At 43.2% G+C, this 22,709-nt stretch overlaps 3 protein-coding genes across 4 annotated transcripts; 2 read left to right on the top strand and 1 right to left on the bottom strand.

Moving 5' to 3' along the window:
* Positions 1-597: 597 nt before the first annotated feature.
* Positions 598-14,408, top strand: aebp1b (AE binding protein 1b). The gene is made up of 22 exons (XM_031744131.2): positions 598-1,433; positions 2,346-2,522; positions 2,612-2,668; positions 4,432-4,824; positions 6,650-6,715; positions 7,202-7,267; positions 7,578-7,661; positions 8,664-8,735; positions 8,830-8,939; positions 9,247-9,386; positions 9,470-9,554; positions 9,641-9,785; positions 9,864-9,952; positions 10,191-10,314; positions 10,552-10,748; positions 10,879-11,055; positions 11,238-11,401; positions 11,540-12,099; positions 12,195-12,334; positions 13,080-13,179; positions 13,267-13,433; positions 13,527-14,408. Exons 1-22 carry the CDS (start codon positions 1,202-1,204, stop codon positions 13,908-13,910), a joined length of 3,729 nt encoding a protein of 1,242 aa, XP_031599991.1. The 5' UTR covers positions 598-1,201; the 3' UTR covers positions 13,911-14,408.
* On the bottom strand, positions 14,196-22,184 carry pold2 (polymerase (DNA directed), delta 2, regulatory subunit). Of its 2 annotated transcripts, none has more exons than XM_039621113.1 (11): positions 22,054-22,184; positions 18,139-18,371; positions 17,925-18,046; positions 17,714-17,837; positions 17,516-17,630; positions 17,237-17,435; positions 17,023-17,103; positions 15,564-15,721; positions 15,120-15,247; positions 14,930-15,031; positions 14,196-14,785 (listed from the first exon to the last, which is right to left on the bottom strand). In XM_039621113.1, the coding sequence occupies exons 2-11, from the start codon at positions 18,362-18,364 to the stop codon at positions 14,625-14,627; spliced, it is 1,416 nt and encodes a 471-aa protein (XP_039477047.1). In that variant the 5' UTR covers positions 18,365-18,371; positions 22,054-22,184; the 3' UTR covers positions 14,196-14,624. The 2 variants fall into 2 exon arrangements, with proteins under 2 accessions (XP_039477047.1, XP_031600001.1); XM_031744141.2 differs by lacking the exon at positions 22,054-22,184 and adding an exon at positions 18,562-18,711.
* Positions 18,924-20,684, top strand: nono (non-POU domain containing, octamer-binding). Its single transcript, XM_031744118.2, has one exon. It carries the CDS (start codon positions 19,072-19,074, stop codon positions 20,398-20,400), a length of 1,329 nt encoding a protein of 442 aa, XP_031599978.1. The 5' UTR covers positions 18,924-19,071; the 3' UTR covers positions 20,401-20,684.
* Positions 22,185-22,709: the final 525 nt, after the last annotated feature.

Raw genomic sequence — 22,709 nt, forward strand, 5'->3', positions numbered from 1 at the left:
CCCGGCAGGCTGTCTCCTTTTTACTTCAGCTGTAATGCTTGTAGATGTGTGCAGAATGTTACAAACACTAGAAACTGAAATGATCTAAACTCTTAGCCTAGACTTATTAATGGATCAGTAATTCTTCACTGAGACTAGCTGCAACATTTTCTACACACCCAGAATTTAAAGGCCCTGACATCCTCTTCAAACAGTGGATGGAGTAAGAGGAGGATGGGGGATGGTTTAAAAAAAAAACACACAGCAAATGTTAATTCTGTCATCTGCTCAGACAATTCTCATGCCCAGTGTGTGTATTACTCCAAACCATCCCCCCCCACCCTTTTGTGTAACACAACCTTTTCTCCAGAAAGGAGAAAGAAAAATACGTAACACTCAGAGGAATGAACGACAGTGCACCACACTGAAGTGATGGAAAGCAGAGATCCCTTTTTTTTTAAGTACCAAAGAAGAATTTATGTTTTACTCCTGCCTGTTTCCCTTTTTTTTCTCCTCTTCTTCTTTTTTGGAATTCCTCACTCTGAGGATTAGCTTGTGTTTGTCCCAATCCTCCCCCTTTTGCCCATTCTCTCCTCCTCCTCCTCTTCGGCTTGTGGAATTCAATGTCCTAGGAATCACTCCCCTCTCCTGCTGCTTTGTGGTGACTGAGGAATTCATCCAGAGCTGAGGACGAAGAAAAATTGGCGTTTAACTCCAGGAGGTGCAAACCCTGCAGTCTGGAGCCCTCACCTGCCTTCCTTCATCCTCCCCCTCCAACTCCTGTCTGAGCACTGCACCTGTTCTGACTTGTCGGCCAGGTGGAGGGGATCCTCTAGCCTTACGCTGTTTTTTCAGCTGACCCTGGCTTCGGGGTAATTAGGAACCCTGTCTATTCATTTGACTGGATTACTGCTTTGCTTTGCATCTTTTCTTTCCGTCTGTCTCTACAACCCACCTCCCTTCCCTCCCTGTGTATCTCTACCCCCCTCCCACTCCATCTCTTGTCTAGAGCAGTCTGGGGCTGGTTGACACTGTGGCTGTGTGGGTATGTGTGGAGTTGCAGAGGTTTCCCTTCTCGAGTAAAAGTGTGGATCACAAGGAAAGAACACACAGGGGGGCCTAAGGGTGAAATTTAACCTTCTGGCAATTAAACTGGAGTGAGTGTTGAACAGTTGTACAAACTCCAAACCAAAGGATTGTGCGAGTTGGAAGAGCAGCAGGTATGAAGAGCCAGGCTGTGACTGCGTCTGTGGCTCTGTTGGCCCTGTGCTGCCTGCTGATGATCCCTAGAGGAGGAGAGAGCGCCGGGGGAATAGTTTCTCTCCGGCAGGCTGGAGATCAGCTGCGAGACGAGTCGCCGGATGACCCAGAAAGAGAGCAAGGATTTGTAGCAGACTTACTCCCAGAGGAGGGCGGCATCAAGACCAAGAGAGAAGCAGAAGCCAACCAGGCAGGTAAGTGGAAGAAATTATATTTTCTACTTTTAAAGCGCAGATGTGTTATGCCGACAAGATATCAGAGCTGCTGAGGTACTGCTTGAGTTGTGGCATGACATGGAGCAAATGCAGACACAAACACACAACGATTCGGTCTCTGACAGCTCCAACAGCGTGACAAAGTCCATGTGCTCGCCTGTCCACTCCTGTTTCCCCGCACAAGGGAGCGGGACAGATGAGCTGGTTTAACTCACACCAGACAAGAGAAGAAGACACTGAGTCAAGAATCTTGCAGACAGATTTTTTTATGACGCGTACCTTTTCCACTGCCTCAGTTGCTCAAACCCTGCATGAATAATGCTGACCCTTCTGTACAGTCCCGCTAACACACTTCAAGCAATAAGCCCAGTTTTTGGAGCTATTAAATAAGCTCTTTGATGAGTCTCGCTTATGCTGCTGAGGTGAAAGTGGTACATTTATTGAGTATCTGGACAGATTTTGTATCATTAAAGCTGAACTGTGGTTAATAGAGCACAACTAATGGAAAGAGAGAAACATGGTTTCCATGAAGGTGCCACAGGACTTGAGGAAAAGTCAAAAGGAAATGCTGATGGACCTCAAGCAGCCACTGAAATGTAATTGGCAGTCTGGACTTTCCTTGGAAACACTGCAATGTGATGCAGTGAAGAAATAGTTGCGTAATCTCAGACCCACTCCTCATAAAAGAACTAATTGTCTCTTTAGCTTCTGTATGCAAGGAGGAATATGTTTTTATTTCCTAATAACTTGGAATCTGACCTGCTTAGAAATCGTTGTTTAGTAATTAAAATCAGCTCAAGAGGTTTTGTGACAGAACCGTCAGGAGTGAGCTGTGGAAAACCTCTCTCTCTCTCTCTCTCTCTCTGCTGCTTCTTTTCCCTGTTTTTCCAGGTATTTTAAGCCGGGTGAGGAGGGCACCCGATGAAGACAAGAAGAAAAAGAAGGACAAGAAGAAGAAGAACAAAGAGCCAAAAGACCCCAAAGCCACCAAAAAGCCAAAAACCGACAAGAAGGGAAAGAAGAAGGACAAGAAGACAACAACCACAACTTTGCCCCCGACCACAACAAGTGAGTAGAGAATGCTAAGCTTTTAGCCTGCTTCACTGATCACTTGGATTTGATTTTTGTTAAATCTTGTGTCCGTCTTATATTTCCAGCGATCCCAACGGAGCCACCCACCGAACCATATACAGATTACCCCTATCCCGATCCCGGTGAGTGGCACACACGAAGGAGCTGCTTGAAAATATTGACTCAGTTGACTCCTAAATTTGAGTTCATATAACTATATTGTTAATATGTGTTAATGTTAATATGTTAATATTCTGTGTCTTAAATTGCCTTCCACTACTGGCTTGGAAAAACTTGTTTAACAATTTATTTTTTTTTAAAGGCTGGGAATATAAGAATATAAATGGGATATACACATGAGAATATAAATGGAAACTTCAACCTTTGTATGCATCAAAGTCTGAACAGGATTTGGTCAGTGCTACTGCACCTTTGAGAAAAGTTATGTAAATCGTAAAATTATGCCATTCAAGTCCGTTTTGGGGTGGACCAGGAGCATAAAAGAAGTGGATTTGCCTCTGGTTTGTAGATTTGAAAGCCGTAACCTCAAGCATTTTGAGGGCTGGATGTGAACACAATGGTGAGCTGCAGAGGAGTGTGGGATGAATGTGAGAACCTGAGGACACTGTCCACATAAAATCTGACCATTCAAATCATGATCATGCAATGCTGAAGAAGATTTCAAACAACAGGGTCAGAGGCCATAAAATGACCACAGAAAAACTTGACAGGGATGATTAATCTCATTAAAGTTTTATGCAGCATGACTTCGTTGTCCCAACACTGTTGAATATTAGAGAGTTTAAGTCACTTCCACATTAGCTTATTTTGTACAATACCAGATTGTAGACAGATGGAGGAATCTGCCGTGACATCACCCATTGGTTTCTGAAGTCTGGCCTTGAGATGAGTGTTTCAGCTGTTTCTGCCATCTTGGTGAAACTGGAGCTCATGAGAGGGCGGTTTTATACCGCAGATAATCTTCCATTTTGATACATGGAATGACCAAGATTTTTAAAACAGACCATTTCTATCCAGCATGACCCAAAACAAAAAACTGAGCTCAACAGGAAAGTGTTTAGAGAGGTCAAGACAGAAAGCTGTTTTCCCACAGATTTCTATAGGACCAGAAGTCTTTAGTGCAACCACAGCTATCACCATCTGGTGGCCATCCAAATGCAGGATCTAGGCACTTTGACATTAGGCTTAGTAGCTTCTGCACCCAGAAGCTACCGAAAATGACAAAACTCTGCAGGCATAGAGTTAGAAAGATCAAATGTAGCCCCCTCCTCATTTCTGAGCCAGCTACCAGCTCAGTGTTACATTAGCCTCACATAACACACCTAAATCTCTAAATCACAACACTGAAATATAGGCTGAAATGTGCCAGACACATTTAGATGTAAATATAGCACCTATTGCGATTAGGCAAAAAGTTGTGCTCTTTCATGATTTTTTTACCCATCGAGGGTTACAGGGCTGTTGTTGTTGTTGTTGTTGTTGTTGTTTTTGTTTGTTTGTTTGTTTGTTTGTTTGTTTGTTTGTTTGTTTGTTTGTTTGTTTGTTTTTGTTTGTTTGGGGGGGGTGTTGTTGTTTTTATTCAAATACAAATTTAAAACTACAAATATGTCTAAGTAGTAGTGGTGTATCCTTGCTTTCCTAATACACAATATCCTGACTGTTGGCAAACTAGTAGCATTATGGATAAATTACCTGTACTTTCCAAAACCTCTTTGAAAGGTTAGTGTTTTACAAAAAGAAGAGGAAAAATAATTTCTCTTTCATATTTTGTACAGATCCAGTTCAATAATCAGAACATTACAAAATACCAGAGAACCATAAAAATATTTGTGTCCAGACTTGTGAGCCCACCATCAGCCAGCTTTTGTGTCTGTTTCCTTCTCAGAAACTGATTACTGGAACCCAGAAGATGACTACTGGGGTCCTGAGCCCACACTCTCCAGGCCAAAGCCTGAGGCTCCGATAACAGATCCCCCATATGACTACTGGAAGCCAGACGCCCCCGTAACAGATGCCTATGAAGACTACTTTAAACCAGATGAGGAAGACCCAGCTGCTCTTGTAACAGATGCCTACGATGACTATTGGAAACCAGCAGAGAAAGAAGTGCCCACTTTGGCGCCTGACATCTACGATGATTACATCAAAGCACACGAGACAGACCTCTACACCTCTGTGACCGATAACTATGACAGCTACTGGCAAGAAGTAAGCCCAACGCCTGCTGCCCCTGACACAAAGCCTGGAACAGATGACAGCGATTACTGGGATGCCACATGTACGTATAAGTCTTTTGTGTCTTTGTTTTGATTGAGGATGTTTAGTGTGGAGGCAGTTTATGAAACATGAATAAGATGATGAAAGCATAATTAGATCCATGTGGCAAATCCCAGGGAGGTCACTAGAAACAAATAAGAAATAAAATAGTTGTTTATTTATTGGGGGGGGGGCTGAAACAATTCTGAGAAATATCATGAATTTACTTAACTAACAGGGGTGTTTACAGGAATTTTTCAGTTGGGTAGGCCAAGGTGTGGGGCATGAATAAGGCAGGGGCCCCATAGGGAAAAAAAATAATTTGTCTTAAATATATTTTTTTAATCAAAAATGCAGAAAATTGGTATTAAAGAAACTGACGCTGCGCATAAAATAATTTTACAAGCAATTTGACTCTTCACTTAAGTAATAGTAAGGGTTTTATCATCAGCTTGTACTTCAGAAAGCTTGCTTTAGATACTTCGAACTAACAAGTAACTACAGCTTTAAAATAACTGGTATAGAGTACAAAATGTGACACTTATATACAAGATGTAATGGGGTAGAAGTAGACAACAGCATAGAAATACTAAGGTACAAGTAAATTAAAACCTTACTTCGATGAAATAGTAAATTCTCTCATCTGATGGTGTTAGGTATTGTAGCATTAATAGTAATCCACTCCAATAGTATTAAAAGTTTAGGAAACACCCTCACCTTCAGAGGGGATGGATGCCACCCCACATCCTTCCTCTAGGCACTCCCCTGCCATACAACCAGGTACTTGAGTCGAGACAAATGCTTTACTCTCTGTCTTGTGAAACTTGACATTTAAAATAATGGCAATTAGTAATTTTTTTTGTTTATATCTTTAAGTATGAAAGAGTCAAACAACAAGAACTCAATTAGGTCAAAATTTCCCCTTTGTCTTATCATTACTGCTTTGCAGTTCGGAAATAAAAACTGCAGGCAGTGGTTAAAAAGCATCATTGTCAGAGTTTAAAGTGCATTCTTTTAATGCTAATTGAGAAGTCATGTGTACAGAAATAGTTACAGAATCAAATGTGTCTTTTTTAACAGTGCTGGGTTGTATGATATTATCAGGAAGCTTTTAAATTCATGTTTTAAAAAATGAAATATTTCAATTTCCCCATGAAAGTGGTCACTTGTGCTTCTTTTCTTCAGAAACATACTAGATGATCTAAGACAGCGTTAGTCTTTGTAAAACAGAAGGAAAGAAGCAAAGAAGGACAGAAAAAAGGAGTAAACTGCAGTATGGGAGACATTTACAGAGAGTGGGCCAGCAATCTGTCCAGGATGTACCCTGCATTTTGTCCTCTGACAACTAAAAAGGGCTTCTGCCTCTTACGAACCCTTATTTGGATAAGTGATTAGGAATAGGATGTTCAGTGATTAATCAGCTGGACACTCAGTAAACTCGGTGGTTTGTTTAAGCTGAAGGAACTGCGTAAACTTCTGATTAAATAACGTTTAATAACAGATACCCGGTAATCTTTTGGATCCGATTTTCAGACACATTGGAGAAAACTTTTATGAGCGCTCTTTATTTCTTCCAGCTGAAGTCAACAGAGGACTTTTTTTCCACGGGATCAAATGCATGCTGGAAACAGTGTGTCGTGCAGACCTGTGACACTCATCTGGATTGGAATGGCATGCTCTCATTACTCTGTGTTTCCACACTACTGTACAGTACCTATGCTCCTTCAGCATTTCCAATGATTCACTCATACTTGGCCATTCTGCATTCTTGCTTTTATTCTCCCATTTCTCTGTCTGTTACACTTAATCACTTCTCAGCTTGACCTTTTCAATTCTTCTTCCTGCAGATGAGGTGCAACCGTCACCTGATGGTAAAGACACCAGCCCAGAAATTAAGGTGGAAATCCTGCCAGGTGACTGCTGACTCTCATGACAAAATCTCAACTAATGTGAAACCTCTAGTAAGAGTTAAGATACAAAGAAATAGCCAGCCCATACTTTGTGTTTCAGTAGAATTGCAACACATGAGAATAACACTGGAGCTAATCTATGAGCTGACCTGCCCTAGTTTACTCACAGGAGTGGGTGGGTTTATTTCTTCCACACAGTCAACAAAACTTTCCACAGTTTTCTTGTAGAGCAACAAAAAGCCCTGTGATCAGAGCCCAGCAAAGTTATGATTCTCATAAATGGGGAATTGAAGATTTAACAGCTACGTTATACAGCGGGCATCACACCAGCATCAAAACAGAAAACTCCTCTTGTGGTTGAATAATTCGGGCCACTGCTAAGTTGTAAAATTTTGCATGTAATCCCATAAAGCCTGACTCTGTAAAGTAGCGGCGCCTCCGAGGGGCTGAACGAGTCGTCTGACTTCGTGTTTGTTCTTTTTTACACAGAAGAGCCCACCGCCACCGCGCCCTATGAGGGGACCTGGTATGATGATTACGACGAGTACGGGATGAGTATGTGGCCGCCCGCTCGCACACATGTGAATCACAACCATACTCGAATGTTTTCTGTTATTGGTTTAGTCACAGAGAACTTCCTGCCAATAAAGCAAACAGCAAAAGAAAGGGATAAACAACAGTTGGGTCAATAGCTTTCAAGTGTTCCTTGATGACCTGTTTACATTTCTTAATGACTTGCAAAACCACAAAAAAAGAAGCATGCATATACAGTGCACTACTGTGCATGGCTCTGTGGTAATCGTTGTTGTTTCTATGAAATTATAAGTGATTTTCTTTCCTTTTTTGTTGTTGTTGTTGTTTTCAGAGAGAAAAGAAGACGAGACCGATGAAAAGTGGATGGAAAAAGAGCGAGAAAGAGCAGCCAAAGAGAGGGAGAGGGAAGAAAGAGGTAAGAAGACCCACATGGGATTCTTCTTTTTGTTATTTGCACCACCGTACGTAATCCTGTCAAAGCCTCGTGAACCCAAGTGGAAAAGTACTAACAACGATGTTGTCTCCCCTCAGTCATATCTAATCACACTAAGAGAATGCAGATGTGATTTCCATGCATACAAATGTGTGCGTCTCAGGCACTTGCTTTAACTTGCATGACAGGGACAAAAGTTCACCCCACCAAAATAAAATGGAGATTAGGGCTGTAAAGAGTTCAGAAATCTCGTATGGGCTGGGAACAAAAGCAAAGAGCGAGAGATAAGCTAAGAAGGCTGTGCCGGCATCGGATTGGAAGTGAGGGATGAAGAGGAGTGACAACAAAGGGAGAAGTATTTCAGCTCTTTTGTGCCACGTGTCTGCTGTGCGTAAAGTTGAAGGGTAAAGCCCAGAGCAAGTGATATATAACACCACCAGGACTGGTGTTAATGAGGCACTTCCTGTGTGCACACTTTGACCCAGACTAGGTCTAAGGTGAAATGGTTTTGCAGAAGTTTCTGAGAGTTGCTGCATTCCTCTGTAACACAACTATGTGCATCTACAGATACTGTGTAAATGGGCGCGTGTGTGTTGTGGGTGAGCGAGCCTACAACATGTTTTACATTCTCACTGTCAGCCATGTAACCAGCATCACGCTCCAGTATGTGTCAGAATATGAATAATGACAATGGGTGAGAGACTCAGCAATCTTCCTTCATGGTAAAAGTCCAGGTCAGAGGGATGATGATGATGATGATAGTTTCAGAGCAGACTTGGACTGGAAGCTAAATCATAACATCTGGTGTGTTTTGTTTTTTAACCATACTCTGGCCCTCCAGGTCCTCCTGAGGACTTGGCAAATAAAAATTGTAAAATAATACTGAGTTCCTCCATCATTTCTGGGCAGAGTAAAAGAAAAAAAAAATCAGCCAAGACGGCGCAATTTATTTTGCATTAAGACTGTTTGTCTGGCCTCGGACAGAGAGAGCGCAGAAGCTAAAGGAGGCAGAGGAGAGAGCCAGGAACAGGCCACGTGTCTTCAAAGAGCCAAAGAGTAAGTCGACATCTGTTCATATCTGGAAAGTATTCGTAAGCTTTTGCTGAATGTAATTAACACATTATTTAAATGTTCTCTTTCTGCTTGGCAGAGTGTCCTCCCCTGGGGCTGGAGTCCCACAAGGTCGAGCCAGATCAGCTTTCAGCCTCTTCTATGTCTCAGTATCACTTTGCACCTCAGAGGGCGCGCCTAAACATGCAGGTACACAACAATCAGGGCGGGGCTATGCACTTACAAGCAGGCCTTGAAATAACCACCAGCTGCCAGCAACACTGAAAAATACTGTTATTGTTAGTTCTGTCACTTCCAGGAGCTGCCTTAGTGGTACATGCTTGACGGATCCTTTTAAGTCCTCAGTATTTAAATCAGCAATGTTCATTTTTGTTTTGTTTTTTTATCCAAACTTTTCTGCTAATGGATGCAAATGTAGATATGTTGCTTTGGCACTCAAGATGCTAAAAGGGTTCAAGGATTCAGTAGCATGTATTCTGGTCTCTGTGGTTCCCAGGGCTCCGATGATGAGGACAACATAAGAGGTGGAGCGTGGTGTGCAAATTCAGAGGATGCTATCCACTGGTTTGAGATAGATGCTCGCAGGGCGACAGAGTTCACCGGAGTCATTACTCAGGGACGGGACTCCTTAAATGAGTAAGAGACAAACAGACACACAGACATAAATATGCATCATTTGACATTCCTAAACCCAACAATTTGCCCTCTTCTTCTTTCAGCAATGACTACGTGACGTCCTACTTCCTGGCTTTCAGCAATGACAGCAGAGAGTGGACCACCATCCACGATGGATACGCCGACTGGGTGAGTTCATCTAAAACTGTGCCACTTCCACAAGCACCAATACTCGTCTTCCTCTGCCCCTCATTCACATCTCCCCTCTTGTCCAGTTGTTTTTTGGAAATAATGATAAGGACACCCCAGTGATGAACCAGCTTGCGGTGCCCGTGGTGGCCCGCTACATGCGAATTATCCCGCAGAGCTGGAACGGCTCTCTTTGTATGAGGCTGGAGGTCCTAGGCTGCCCCCTGCCTGGTGAGTCGTATACCCACACACTCACACACACCTTAAACACAGAAAATGAAACATTTTGCTGCTCTTTTCTCCAAACAGATCCAGTTAATGTTCTGTACAGGCAAAATGAAGTGACTCCCGTGGACTACTTGCAGTTCAAACACCACAGCTACTCGGAGATGGTTGATGTGAGTTTCCCTGCAAAGTTTATCTGCTGGCTGATAGAATTCCAGGAGGTCTGCTTTAAATGCTCTAATATAAATTGCAGCTTCATTCCTTCTCAGGTTTTCATTTGAACCACCAGAGACCAACATGACATTTCCACAATAACATAATATTCATTATTAACCATCTGCTTTGTAGTGTGTAATGTAATCAAATACAATGCTTTGCACATTTACTGTTGTCTTTATCTCACCTATTCAGCTTATGAAGTCAGTGAATGAGGAGTGCCCTAACATCACCACCATCTACAGCCTGGGCCGCAGCTCCAAGGGACGGGAAATTGTTGCTATGATAATCTCTGGCAACCCCACAGAGCACGAAATAGGTGGGATCTCAAGCAGGAAACGGGCAGATAAACGTGTTCTTATTGTAATGTGTGCTATAACAACACAAATGCTGTAATGTGCAGTATTTCAAACAGTCTGGGATGCTGATTCGTTGAAATTATGCTGGGTCTTCATGGCACCACTGTGGTATCCCACAAATCCTAATAAACACCAGGCGGACACCAGCAGATTAAGGCTGACAGACAATTACAGTCTCGCCCCGGTTGTCCCCACAGGTGAGCCAGAGATCCGCTTCACGGCAGGTCTCCATGGAAATGAGGCAGTGGGTCGGGAGATGATCCTGCTTCTCATGCAGTACCTGTGCAAAGAGTATAAAGACAGAAACCCCAGAGCCCAGCGCCTGGTGGAGGGAATACGCATCCACCTGGTGCCTTCGCTCAACCCTGACGGACAGGAGGAAGCTTTTGAAGCGGTCGGTGTAAAAAACAATCAATCAATGACAACATGTTTTAAATACTGTCTAAAACAAAGAGGAAATGTCTGTGAAACATAGTGGGCTACTTAGATGAGTATGTCCCTTTTACCCAATTTCTACTCTGCAGGGATCAGAGCTGAGCAGTTGGACCACCGGTCACTTCACCAATGAGGGCTTTGACATCTTCCAGAACTTCCCTGATCTGAATAGTATCCTGTGGGATGCTGAGGATAAGGGCATGGTGCCCAAACTCACCCCCAACCATCATGTGCCTATACCAGAGCACTTTGAAGCTAATAGTTCGGTAAAGAAACAAACAAACAAATACACACATATATATATATATATATATATATATATATATATATATATATATATATGAAGCCTTTGAGACTAACCAGGTTGTGGTAAACAAAAAGAAAAGTATGTTACATGAGATTCTGATCCTCTGTCTGTTTGATCCTGATCTTCCTGCTTTTGTTCCAGATTGCTGTGGAAACCAGGGCCATAATCTCCTGGATGAAAAGCTATCCATTTGTGCTGGGCGCAAACTTCCAGGGTGGGGAGAGAATTGTGGCCTATCCTTATGACAGCTTACGTCTCAACAAGCCTGCTGAGAGCCAGAAACCTCGGAGCCGCAAGAAGAGACAGTATGACTTGTTTCCCTAGCTTTATTCTGTTGTTGTTTCTGTACCTTTACGTACACACGTATTGTCCAAATGCAAATTTTTCACCTCTGTGAACCACCAAAATAGTGCTTAATAATTCATTTAGAATCATGTCTGCAGGTATGAGGATGAAGGTTTTGATGTATCTGAGTGGGGAAGGGGCTACCATGAGGAGCCAGTGGAAGACTGGAGAAGCAGAGGGTATGCAGAGCCAGAAGAGGAGTGGCGGGGCCATGGATATGACCATGGTCACGACACAGGCTATGACCATGGTCGCGACACAGGCTATGACCATGGTCAGGATACAGGCTATGACCATGGTCGCGACACAGGCTATGGCCATGGTCACGACCCTGGCTATGACCATGGTCGTGACCCTGGGTACGACCATGGCTATGACCCTGGGTACGACCATGGCTACAATCACGCGTACAACCAGGGTTATGGGCACAGGGAGGAAGAAGACGATGACAAAGGAAGAAGTGCAGGCTACCATTATGCTGAACCTGAAGATGAGCCCCGCGTGACTGCAGACGAATCCCTCTTCAGGTGGCTAGCTATCTCCTATGCCTCCACACACCTGACCATGACACACAGCCATCACGGATCCTGCCAAGGAGACACACCAGGAGGGGGTCTTGGAATTGTCAACCGGGCCAAATGGAAGCCAGTCACAGGCAGTAAGTAGAGACCAGTGCGTTTAACTTCCCACGTATGTTTATAGCACACCCTGGTGGACAGTAGTTGCAATACATGCTCTTGATCTTCCCTGCAGGTATGAATGACTTCAGCTACCTGCACACCAACTGTTTGGAGCTGTCCATTTTCCTGGGCTGTGATAAGTTCCCTCATCAGAGCGAGCTGGCATATGAGTGGGAGAAAAACAGAGAAGCAATGCTCATCTTCATGGAGCAGGTTAGTCCCAAACAAACACAAACTGTAACCTGTCCTGACTGTGCTTCAGTCTGCAGTGAAAAGACTATTCAACATCCTGCTGGATATAATGTTGGATTTTAAAATTTCTAAAAAAAACCCATAAAAATAAAAGTACCTAAAACTGTGATTTATAGCATTGTGATTGTGCAGTTATTCCTCCTCTGTCCAGCCGAGATGTTTCCTCCGCTGTATTGCTTTTCCCGAGGTTGCTCCCTTTTATCCGTAGATTTGTCCACTGAGGGTCGACTGACAGACGATGTCATATGTTGTACAGTTTGCGGAGCTCTTGGAGGCAAATGTTTGCTTTGGCTGTATAAGTTAACTGTCCGTTGCTCTGAATAGTTGATCCCAGGTATTTAAATTCATACACCACTTATCAAAACAGTTTATTATATTATACATATAAAATATTCAATGATGAAAACAATTTGCATATCACTTAAAATAGGCCACTCAAGACTCAAATGCAACATCAAAATGGGAGTAGGATCAAATATGATTCTTTTGTGGATGATTTTTGAGTGGAATCATTTTAGAATAACTGAATCATTAAACCACAGCTTTTTGGATCAATCCAAGTATAATTTTACTCAATTTTACTCCAAAGTTCACTCATGAAAAAATTAAACTACTGATTTTACTGAGCAGTTGAAGAGAACTACTACTCAGCAACTGTACCTTGTACTTTGTTTCTTTCACTCATGTAACTATTTGTGTACTTCAGGTGCATCGCGGCATTAGAGGGATTGTGAAAGATCAGCAGGGGAACCCTATTGCAAACGCTACTATATCTATCGAGGGGATAAATCACGACGTGACCACAGGTCAGTATACTGTTCACACCATCACTCAGGATGTAATAAAACATAACATAGCTCAAACTGTGCTCAACACTACTGTTGCCATTGTAGCACCAACGGGGGATTATTGGCGTCTGCTTAACCCCGGGGAGTACCGCGTGACGGCTCGAGCTGAGGGCTTCTCCTCGTTGACCAAACTCTGTGTGGTGGGCTATGAGTCGGGCGCGACTGCCTGCAGCTTCAACCTGGCCAAGTCCAACTGGGACCGCATTAAACAGGTAAGACTGTCCCAACTTGAAGTGCCTCGATACATGTGCATCTTAGCAGTACTCAGTAAAGCATCTTTGTTTTTTTCTTTAATTTTTCTGCAGATTATGGCCCTCCACGGCAACAAGCCAATTCGAATTGCCTACAGCAATAGCAGAGTACAGTACACCACAGTCAACAATGGCCACAGGAGTGTGATCGGTCCCAGTAATGGGTCTTCCTCAAATTCACGACTCAGTCCTGAGCAGCGACGGAAACGCAAGATTGCTCTCATCCGTCGTCTTCGCCAGCGGAAATTAATGAAGGCCATGTCGATGAGAACGACGTTACCCCCTACAACAACCACAACCACAACCACAATTCCCACAACAACAGAGGCCACTACATCCTGGTATGACTCTTGGGTCTGGGGAGAGGGACAGTCCTCAACTCCTGGCGGCTTCACAGACTCCATCATGGACTATGACTACAAGATCAGTGACTATTAAAGAAAACACAAGTGGCTTGTTTCAGTAAACCACCGTCCTCTCTTAACTGTAGTTCACGTTGCCGTGTTGTACTTAGAGCTGGCTGAAGAATCAAATTAGGGATCCCGTCTTTGTACGACGTAAGCAATGGGAATGTACAGAATATCAGCTATATTAAAATAGTACATCTATTAATCAACATTTGAAATAAGGTCTCTTCACAGAAATGGAACCATTTTATTGATTTTTTTTCCCAAAGATCACACTTCATTATTCTCTGACTCGTTCAATCACTTCTACGAATGCTTCATGAAAAGAAGTTTATTGTGGATGCACATAAAAAAAACAGTTATTTACACGATCTTCACATATGGCAGAAATATTTTTACAGTGTGAACATTCAGTAAATGTGGGAGAAGCTGGTAACAGATGAAGGAGTACAGAGGTTTTTATCATGTTTTCTCAGACACAGATGGGTTAGAAGAGTTATTTTTCAAATAAAGGCTTCTTATTAAACCACGAGGGACTCTTCTTTTTCATTTGCTGGTTTTCTTTCAGTTCAATGAAAAAAAACAAAAACAAATGTTATTTTAACAGAAACACTGAAAGGAAGCCATGAGGTAAATGTATCTTATTGAGAAGCTGTGTTTTTTGGATTGAAGTTCATTTGATCCTTCTGTGGCCAAAAGAAATTAGTCTTTAAAAAAAAAAGAAAAAAAAGCATCAGCTGTGTCCTCAGTGGCTTACGTTCATCTCACTTTCCTCATCTTCATCTGCAGAGAAGGCAGAAAAGCTGATTGGCTCACAGTGAAGAGTGCGTAAATTGACGAGGCACGCTATCTGCGTGCTGCTGAATTCTGGTACGGTAACCAAAAGGACTTCCTGGCCATCCGGACCTAGCGGAATGAGAATACGAGCAGCAACAGTTAATTATTTATTACACGTCAGTCTGTGTGAATAGTACATTTGTAGCCTAAAACAGATCATATGATAACATCCACAAAGTTTCTTTTGTTTACATGCAAATTGCATGCACTAACCTTTGATGAGCTTGGAGTCAAAAGTAGGGGCATTGCCACTGAAGTAAACATGGGGACACTCTTCCAGGATGAAAGGGTCTTTTTGGTAAAATGGGTAACAACCTGAGCGATTCAGAGAAAATCTTGTCAATAAATCAATAGTGTGTTTAGATTTACAAGAGGCTCTGCATCTTATTCTGTATCAACTAACCTAATGTGTCAGGTGCCGTCGGGGCCAGATGTCGGAGTCGAAGCGTTTCCTCTAATATTTCCAAGTGGCTGTCCCTGCTGCTGTACCTCTGAATGTCACAGACGTTCTGCCCTGATGTACCGAGGAACCTTCAAGGAAACAAGCAAATACATGTAAACCTAAACATATCTGCACTTAGGAGTGAATATTAAAGTGGACGTGAGACATAAATGGAGCCCTGCTCTGAAAAACTGACATAGGCTAAGTGCGTCTGTGAAGTTGGATTTAAGAAATAGTGCTAAACATGTTGAAAATGTAAACTGTAAGCACTTATTTTTCAAATACAGCGACACAGACAGCGTTACATCCATGTCAGTTTTTGAGAGCAGGGCTCTATGGTGTAAATTAGCCTGTATACTTGTAGTGTTGCATGCCCACTGTAACAACATGTGTGACGCTGATTACCTCACTCCATCTATGCTGGCGTGGTATGGATTGGAGGCCAGCTGTAGTGTGGGGTAAACAGACGACAAGGGGAACATGCATCGGTGGAGAGGCTGCTGTGGGAGGGTGTAGTTGGTGGGGTCGTACTGGCCAGGCATTACATCCACAGGAACCGAGGCCTTAATCAGCAGGAGACAGTAATGTGTAGCAAAAGAAAAAAACAAAACAAAACAGTAGAGTTGTTCAGACGGTAATAATCTGCGGTATTCCTCTTTTCCTCCTGCACGGCAGCTCCATTTTTAACATCCTTTGTCCAGTTTATCCACCATCACCCTTCTGCACATGCCCAAACCACCTCAGCCTGTCTCTCTAACTTTGTGTCCAAACCGCTCAACCTGAGCGTTAACTCTGATATATTAATTTCTAGTCCTGTCCATCCTTCTCACTCTCCATGAAACACCATATATTACAGCATGTCCAACTCGTCTACCTTTGTGCCACTGCTCTTCTTCACCTCTCTTGTGCAGTCTTTGTAGGGCTGCTACGATTCATCGACATAATCAATGACGTCAACAATGAAAATTTAGCGACATGTAATTTTACTGTCGACGTCTCACATTCTAATACCACATAAATGTGTTTTTTAACTGCAATATACTACAGGGGACCATGAGGGCAGTATCCCCTATTTCGTCTGCCAAGACTGAACTCAATACTAAAGAAGAAGAAAGTAGTGCTAACTGCAAAGCAGGACAGAAGAAAATGGAAACGGGGATTTAAAAAAAATGTGAAAGAATTTCACAGAAATCAAATAAAGTAAATGCAGACTGTGCAAAGCGGAGCTTTCCTTCCAATTTGCTGTGGTGATAACAGGGTGATATTCACAGGTGGGCAGACTTGAGCAGATGAGATACTGGAGCCCAGAACAGGAGGTTTGCCCACAGGAATCGGAGATAAGAGTTATTGAAATAATCACTGACTAATCGACTAATTAAAGAAAAATTGGCAGATTAGTTGACTACCAAATTATCTTTAGATGCAGCCCTAACTCCTTGCTTTGGATGGTTGACCCCAGGTACTTGAACTCATCCACCTTCACTACCTCTGCTTCTTACACCTTCGCCTTCCAACCCGTCTCCCTCTCATTCACACACATGTATTCTGTTTCAATTCGACTGACTTTCCTCCACCTCCCCAGCTTCTCCACCACCTGCTCCTTATTCTTACTACAGATAGCAGTGTCACCTAACTATATCATACTCCGTGGAGATTCGTGCCTGAACTCATATGCCAGCCTGTCACCACTGCAAAAAATGAAGGGCTCAAAGGGAATCCCTGATTTAATCCCATCCCCATCTATCATTCCTTCCACACTTTCTCATACAGTATCACAGGTCCTCCCTTGGCTCTCTTGGAGGTTATGAATCATAACTTAAACATTTATCATTAAAGTAAACTGTGTCACAATCTTCAGACTTACCACCAGCTGAAGCAACAACTCATCTAGTAAACGAATGGCATCCACACTGCCAGCTTGAGTCTTCTTAGTAAGATACTTGGCCTGGGGGAAAAAACAAAACAAAAAACCAGAGAAAGGGTAAAATATTTTTTTTAATGTTTTAAGTAAACCAGTTCACATGAGTGACTTGGGAGGAACGTGACTATATGACAAGGTTCAAACCACATTTTCCCACCTTTGTTGATGCATCCTTGTCTTGAGTGTTTTGACTCAGGAGGTTTCCCGCCAGCAGAACCCTGGAAATCGTTGCTGCACCACTCTGCTCCCCGAGGTCACCGAGCTGACCAGTTACCATGTCGACAAGCAACTGTAGGCCCAGCATGCTGTCAGCATGAGTACTGCCAAGACCCAGACCTGACGCCAGGAGCACAAACCTGTATGAAGGCAGGCAAAGCAATTAATGTTGTTTATCACTACAGGTAGGAATTTACACCAATTAGATGTGTTTCTATACCTGTCAGAGTCAAGTGGAGGTCTTGCTTTCTGCAAAGGAAGATCCGCTGTGCAAAAGTCCTCAACTGTGAACTTCCCATCGTTCCTCTCGGCACCATATACTGCAATGACGCTGCCTAAGAAAGACAACAAGAAACACCTACATCAGACTCATACATCCACAGCTCATTTGATGCTGACATCCTGAAAAACTACCAACCTGTGACACACTTGTCTTTGTCAATTTTCCCCTCTAGTTTAATCCTCTGTAGTTCATCCTCCAGAATCAACTCATCTGATTCATGAATGTATTTTGCTCGTGCAGGCTGGGGCAGGAGGTTGTGCTGGAGAGCAAGGAAAAAGAAAGTTGTTAAAAGTACAATCCAGTAGCTGCTTTCAATGTGTGGGGTGAATTTAGCACTACTTCCAACCTCCTCACTGATTTCTTTCAGAATAGATGGTTGCAAGTCCATACGCTTGAACAGAGTCCCTACAATGCAACACTGCTCCGCTGTCTCTAGATCACACAGCTTCTTGATTACCACATCTGATCCTGACGGATACAGAACAGAAAAAAACAGATTTAAGAAATAGAAATCAAATGTTTCAGTGTCCCTGATGTAGGTAAGATTGCTCTGAGCTTACCCCACTTCTGCTGAGCTCTCTCTGACAGCAGAGGCCTCATCTGCATGAGTCGTGCTGCGTAAATATGAGCATACTGGCGGCTGAAGCTCCGCTCCCCAACTCTGTAGCGTTCAGAGCACTGACTATAAGCCAGAGACGTCCTCTCAAACACCGGGCCCTGGTCCTCGGAGGCAGGACGGCAGAGCAGAGAGGAGCCCTCCTTCTGTACACTTAGGTCTGAGAACATGACTCTCCTGAATAAAAGCACAGGAGGCATAGAAATGGTTCTATTTTAAATTTCAAAGGCTATCAATTTAAAGCACAGCCCACTTAAGTACGTGCTTACGAGTGCAAGTAAAGTTGTCTGGGTTTTTCCTAAACATCCCGACTTTTCATGTGAATACCGTGAAAATTAATAAAATATGACAGATATAACGACCTTACCGAAGAAAAAAGACGTTTGCACTTCAGTTTCTACTCCTCTAAGATCAAGTATGTGTTGATATTTTCAGATATCGACGATTATCTTCAGTAGCTTGCAGCAACAGGAATAATTCCCGCGAAATCACCCGCTCACCGATGACAGTCTCTATGGACGAGGGCGAACTATCGCGAGAAGTAAGAAAACAAAAAAAAATCAAAAGTCTAAAGCACCCGTAGTAAGGAACGAAACATATATACAACACATTTTAGACAGCCTTGTTATTTTTATACACTTACAATTTTACATATTTTTTAAATAACTGCATCGTTTTTGTTTTAGTGTTGTTGTTTTTTCTCGTACCGTCGCACATAAACTACGTCGCCGATGTCGCAGCGAATTGAGGTCACAATAGCGTAGCGGTAGCACGTACCTTCGCCATTTTCACCGCTCTTTGTGCGCTACCGTTTGCAAAGAGTTTCTGTGTTTTTAACAAGCCATTTGCTACTTCAGATTTTAAATCCATTGCGAGAATGCAAGGAAACAGAGGACCCCAGCAGAACCGCGGCCCAAACCGCCTGGGAGAGCAGCTGAAAAGCGAAGGAACAAACAGCAACGGGCAGCAGCCAGAGCCCAGCGAGCAGACCAACCCCAACGAGGCCTTAACCCTGGACCTGCAGAGCTTCAGAAAGCCCGGGGAAAAGACCTTTACCCAGCGGAGCAGGCTGTTTGTAGGTAACTTACCAACAGGTGTTACCGAGGAGGACCTGGAGAAGCTGTTCACCAAGTATGGAAAAGCCAGCGAGATATTTATTAACAAGGAAAGAGGCTTCGGCTTCATTAGGCTCGAAACGAGAATCATAGCAGAGATCGCCAGAGCCGAGCTAGATGATACTCCCTTCAGAGGCAGGCCCATACGGGTGAGGTTTGCGACACACGGAGCTGCTTTAACTGTGAAGAATCTGCCAGAGTTTGTGTCCAACGAGCTCCTGGAGGAGGCCTTCGCAGTCTTTGGCCAGATAGAAAGAGCTGTGGTCATAGTGGATGACCGAGGGAGGCCTACGGGGAAGGGCATAGTGGAGTTCACCTCAAAGCCAGCTGCAAGAAAGGCTTTGGATAAGTGCTCTGATGGTGCTTATCTTATGACAGCTTTCCCCCGGCCTGTTACAGTGGAGCCTATGGAACAGTTTGATGAAGAGGAGGGACTGCCAGAAAAGTTGGTCAACAAAAACCAGCAGTATCACAAAGAGCGTGAGCAGCCGCCACGATTCGCTCAGCCCGGCTCCTTCGAGTATGAGTATGCCATGCGATGGAAGGCCCTGATGGAGATGGAGAAGCAGCAGTATGAGATGGTGGACCGCAACATGAAAGAGGCGCAGGAGAAGCTGGAGGCTGAGATGGAGGCGGCCAGACACGAGCATCAGGTGATGCTGATGAGGCAGGACCTCCTGAGGCGGCAGGAAGAGCTGCGAAGGATGGAGGAGCTCCACAATCAGGAAGTGCAGAAGAGGAAACAAGCCGAGCTCCGACAGGAGGAGGAACGCCGCAGGAGAGAGGAGGAGATGAGGCTGCGCAATGAGGAGATGATGAAGAGGCAGCAGGAGGGCTTCAGGGGCAACTTCTCTGAGAACAGGGAGCAAGACATGAGGATGCATATGGGTGGTCATGGGATGCCCATGAACAGAAACTCTCTGGGTGGCAGCTCTGGTCCAGCTGGTACTCCTGGCTTGGCTGCAGAGAATTCTCCAATGTTGCCAGGGCCAGGAAACAACAGCATGCCTGGAGGTGGTCAGGGTGGCTTCCCCAGAGGCCTCCCTGGCCCTGGAGATTATGGACCTCCCAATAAACAACGCAGATTTTGAATTGCAAGCTTAATTTTTTTTTTCCCCACCCCCCCCTTCCTTTTCATACTCACTGTACTTCTACGTTCGGCTAGTGTTAACTTTTGAACTTGGAAAACTGCATGTCATTTTTTTTGTACCTGCCTATTTGTATTTTTGATTTATTTTTAGTTTTGAAATGTAAAAACTCCAAATGAGCCATGTGTTTTACTTTACTTCTCACATTAATGTATTTTCATAGGGGTAGAAAGGGCTTTTGTCCTGGTTATGATAACTTTTCTGGAATAAATTCCTGATTCCCTAAATAAAGGCTTTGGTTTATTCAGAGCAGAATCACCTCAGCAAGCTCAGGATTGCACACAATAGTGACTTTTGTCTGCACAGTAGTGTGGGTAGTATTGTCACTAACAAAGTAAAGAGTGGTATTTCTGGCACTCAATATTGATTATTGGTCACTGAAATCCTGGGGGGAAACTGCAGCCATCAAGTGCCTGATTTATTAATTGCCAAAAAGTGAAATGCAAATCTCAGCAATTTATAGCAAGTAAGTCTTATCACAGCTTTCAAGCTCCATAAAATTGAGTCTTACTGATAGGTTGCAGTTAAATATTAAGCGAGAAACATGGGCTTTTGCACGGTCGTTTTTCTGCTTTATTTTGATAATTAGGGGGAAAAAAAGGCCTCACACATATTGAGAACTTCTTGCATATTTTGCTGAATACCCAAATCTGGCTTCCTACTGATAGTGGAAACAGCAATGTTACAGTCATTGACAGATATCAGTTATTTATTTATTTTTTAAATTGGTTATAGCAGTAGTTCACATCAAGTAGCCTTGAGACGTTTTATATAGCAAGGTAAAGACCCTTCAGTATAAGAGAGAAAACCCTGACGAGGTGATGATCCCCTATGAGGAAGCATGTTGGGGGAGCACAGAGAGAGAAGATAGAAGTTATGGACTTGTAGTCACAGTCTATAAATGCCTGGAGGGTGAGGGGGGAAAAAAAGGTGAGTAGAGAAGAAATGCTCAGTGCATCCTGGGAGGTCCCCGAGCATCCTGACTGCAGCACAACTAAGAGGTGTTCAGCTTGGTAGAGTCACGCTGCCAGGCTCCTCTCATGGGCAGCATTTCAGATATGAGTGGACCAGATTATACAATACTTTGTTAGTGAGGGGAAGCATTTTAAATTCAACTTTGGATTGACCAGAGAGCCAGTGAGGAGAAGCTGATACAGGAGAAATACCATGTCTATTTTTAGCCTCTGTTAGTCTTGTGAGTGCAGCATTTTGGATCAGTTCAAGGCTTTACAGTTACAACAGCTACCTCACTGAAAACAGGAATAATGAATGTAAAAAAAAAAGTGGTTTATAAATGGTTTGTTTTTGTTCAACTAATTATAATTAAAAAACAAACAAACATAAATGTGTCCCTTGCGCGGTTACTCCAACCTGGCAACATAAAAGTAGTTTCAGATAGATAAGAGCTCCAAAAGGCGTTTTCTGCTGCAATAATAGGCGCTTTTCAACACCGCCACAGCTGACGTAGTCAACTGGTTTCCATGATCAGACAGCTAGTTAGGAGGCAACTTTAGCGACAACATTCAGTGGTGTAAATCCCAAAAGTAAACGCAATGATTCTGTTAATATGTTATGTGTGAGTTAGGTTCACCCTACCTGCAGCGCTATGTGTAATTTAGATCGATCCCCGTAAATCCAGAGCTTATAATGGAAGAAACGTCCGTATACAGTTACCTCGACGCAGTGTTGTTGCACTAATGACCATCATCCACCCGCAGATTACGCTACTAGCGCTCTTTGTCTCTCTCTGCTCTCAAACTCGCCATTTAACACAGGTTAGACTCGCAGATGTGAAGGTAAAGAAAAGCCACTATAGGAGGTGGACTGCAAACTGTGTAGCCTAAATCTACTTCAAATGTCGATTAGAAGAAAGAAAGAAAGAAAGAAAGAAAGAAAGAAAGAAAGTGTTAAGAGATTTTCAAATGTTTCAAGTATTATTCCCACTGCCATTTGTACGTTATTGAAAGTTTATCTTTAATTTTAGTGTTAATAGTTGTTTACCCATTTATTCTTTCCATTTAATCGTATTTTATGGTTTTACTGTTTTGCTGAAGTGAAGCTTAAATGAAAGACAAAAGCATAGTGTTCTCAGATATGATTCACCCAGTATATTTCCTCTGCACCTGGCTCTCTACGAGCCGTTTCACTCCCAGGAAGGGGAGAGCAGGACGTTCTTATCTATACACTCCCAAATACAAAGAGGGGCCCATTCTTCAGAATCACACACACACACTCTGAGATCATAAACTTCA

This window comes from Oreochromis aureus, linkage group 12, assembly GCF_013358895.1.
Source record: "Oreochromis aureus strain Israel breed Guangdong linkage group 12, ZZ_aureus, whole genome shotgun sequence".
In the NCBI taxonomy this organism is placed as follows: domain Eukaryota; kingdom Metazoa; phylum Chordata; class Actinopteri; order Cichliformes; family Cichlidae; genus Oreochromis; species Oreochromis aureus.

Coding starts and splice junctions, on each gene's coding strand:
- nono (XM_031744118.2), top strand. CDS start 19,072: ATGCAAGGAAACAGAGGACCCCAGCAGAACCGCGGCCCAAACCGCCTG.
- aebp1b (XM_031744131.2), top strand. CDS start 1,202: ATGAAGAGCCAGGCTGTGACTGCGTCTGTGGCTCTGTTGGCCCTGTGC. Junction 9,953..10,190: donor GCTACTCGGAGATGGTTGAT/GTGAGTTTCCCT, acceptor TCACCTATTCAG/CTTATGAAGTCAGTGAATGA. Junction 13,180..13,266: donor AAATCACGACGTGACCACAG/GTCAGTATACTG, acceptor TTGCCATTGTAG/CACCAACGGGGGATTATTGG.
- pold2 (XM_039621113.1), bottom strand. CDS start 18,364: ATGTTCTCAGACCTAAGTGTACAGAAGGAGGGCTCCTCTCTGCTCTGC. Junction 18,047..18,138: donor GAGAGCTCAGCAGAAGTGGG/GTAAGCTCAGAG, acceptor TGTATCCGTCAG/GATCAGATGTGGTAATCAAG. Junction 15,032..15,119: donor GACGGCACCTGACACATTAG/GTTAGTTGATAC, acceptor TGAATCGCTCAG/GTTGTTACCCATTTTACCAA.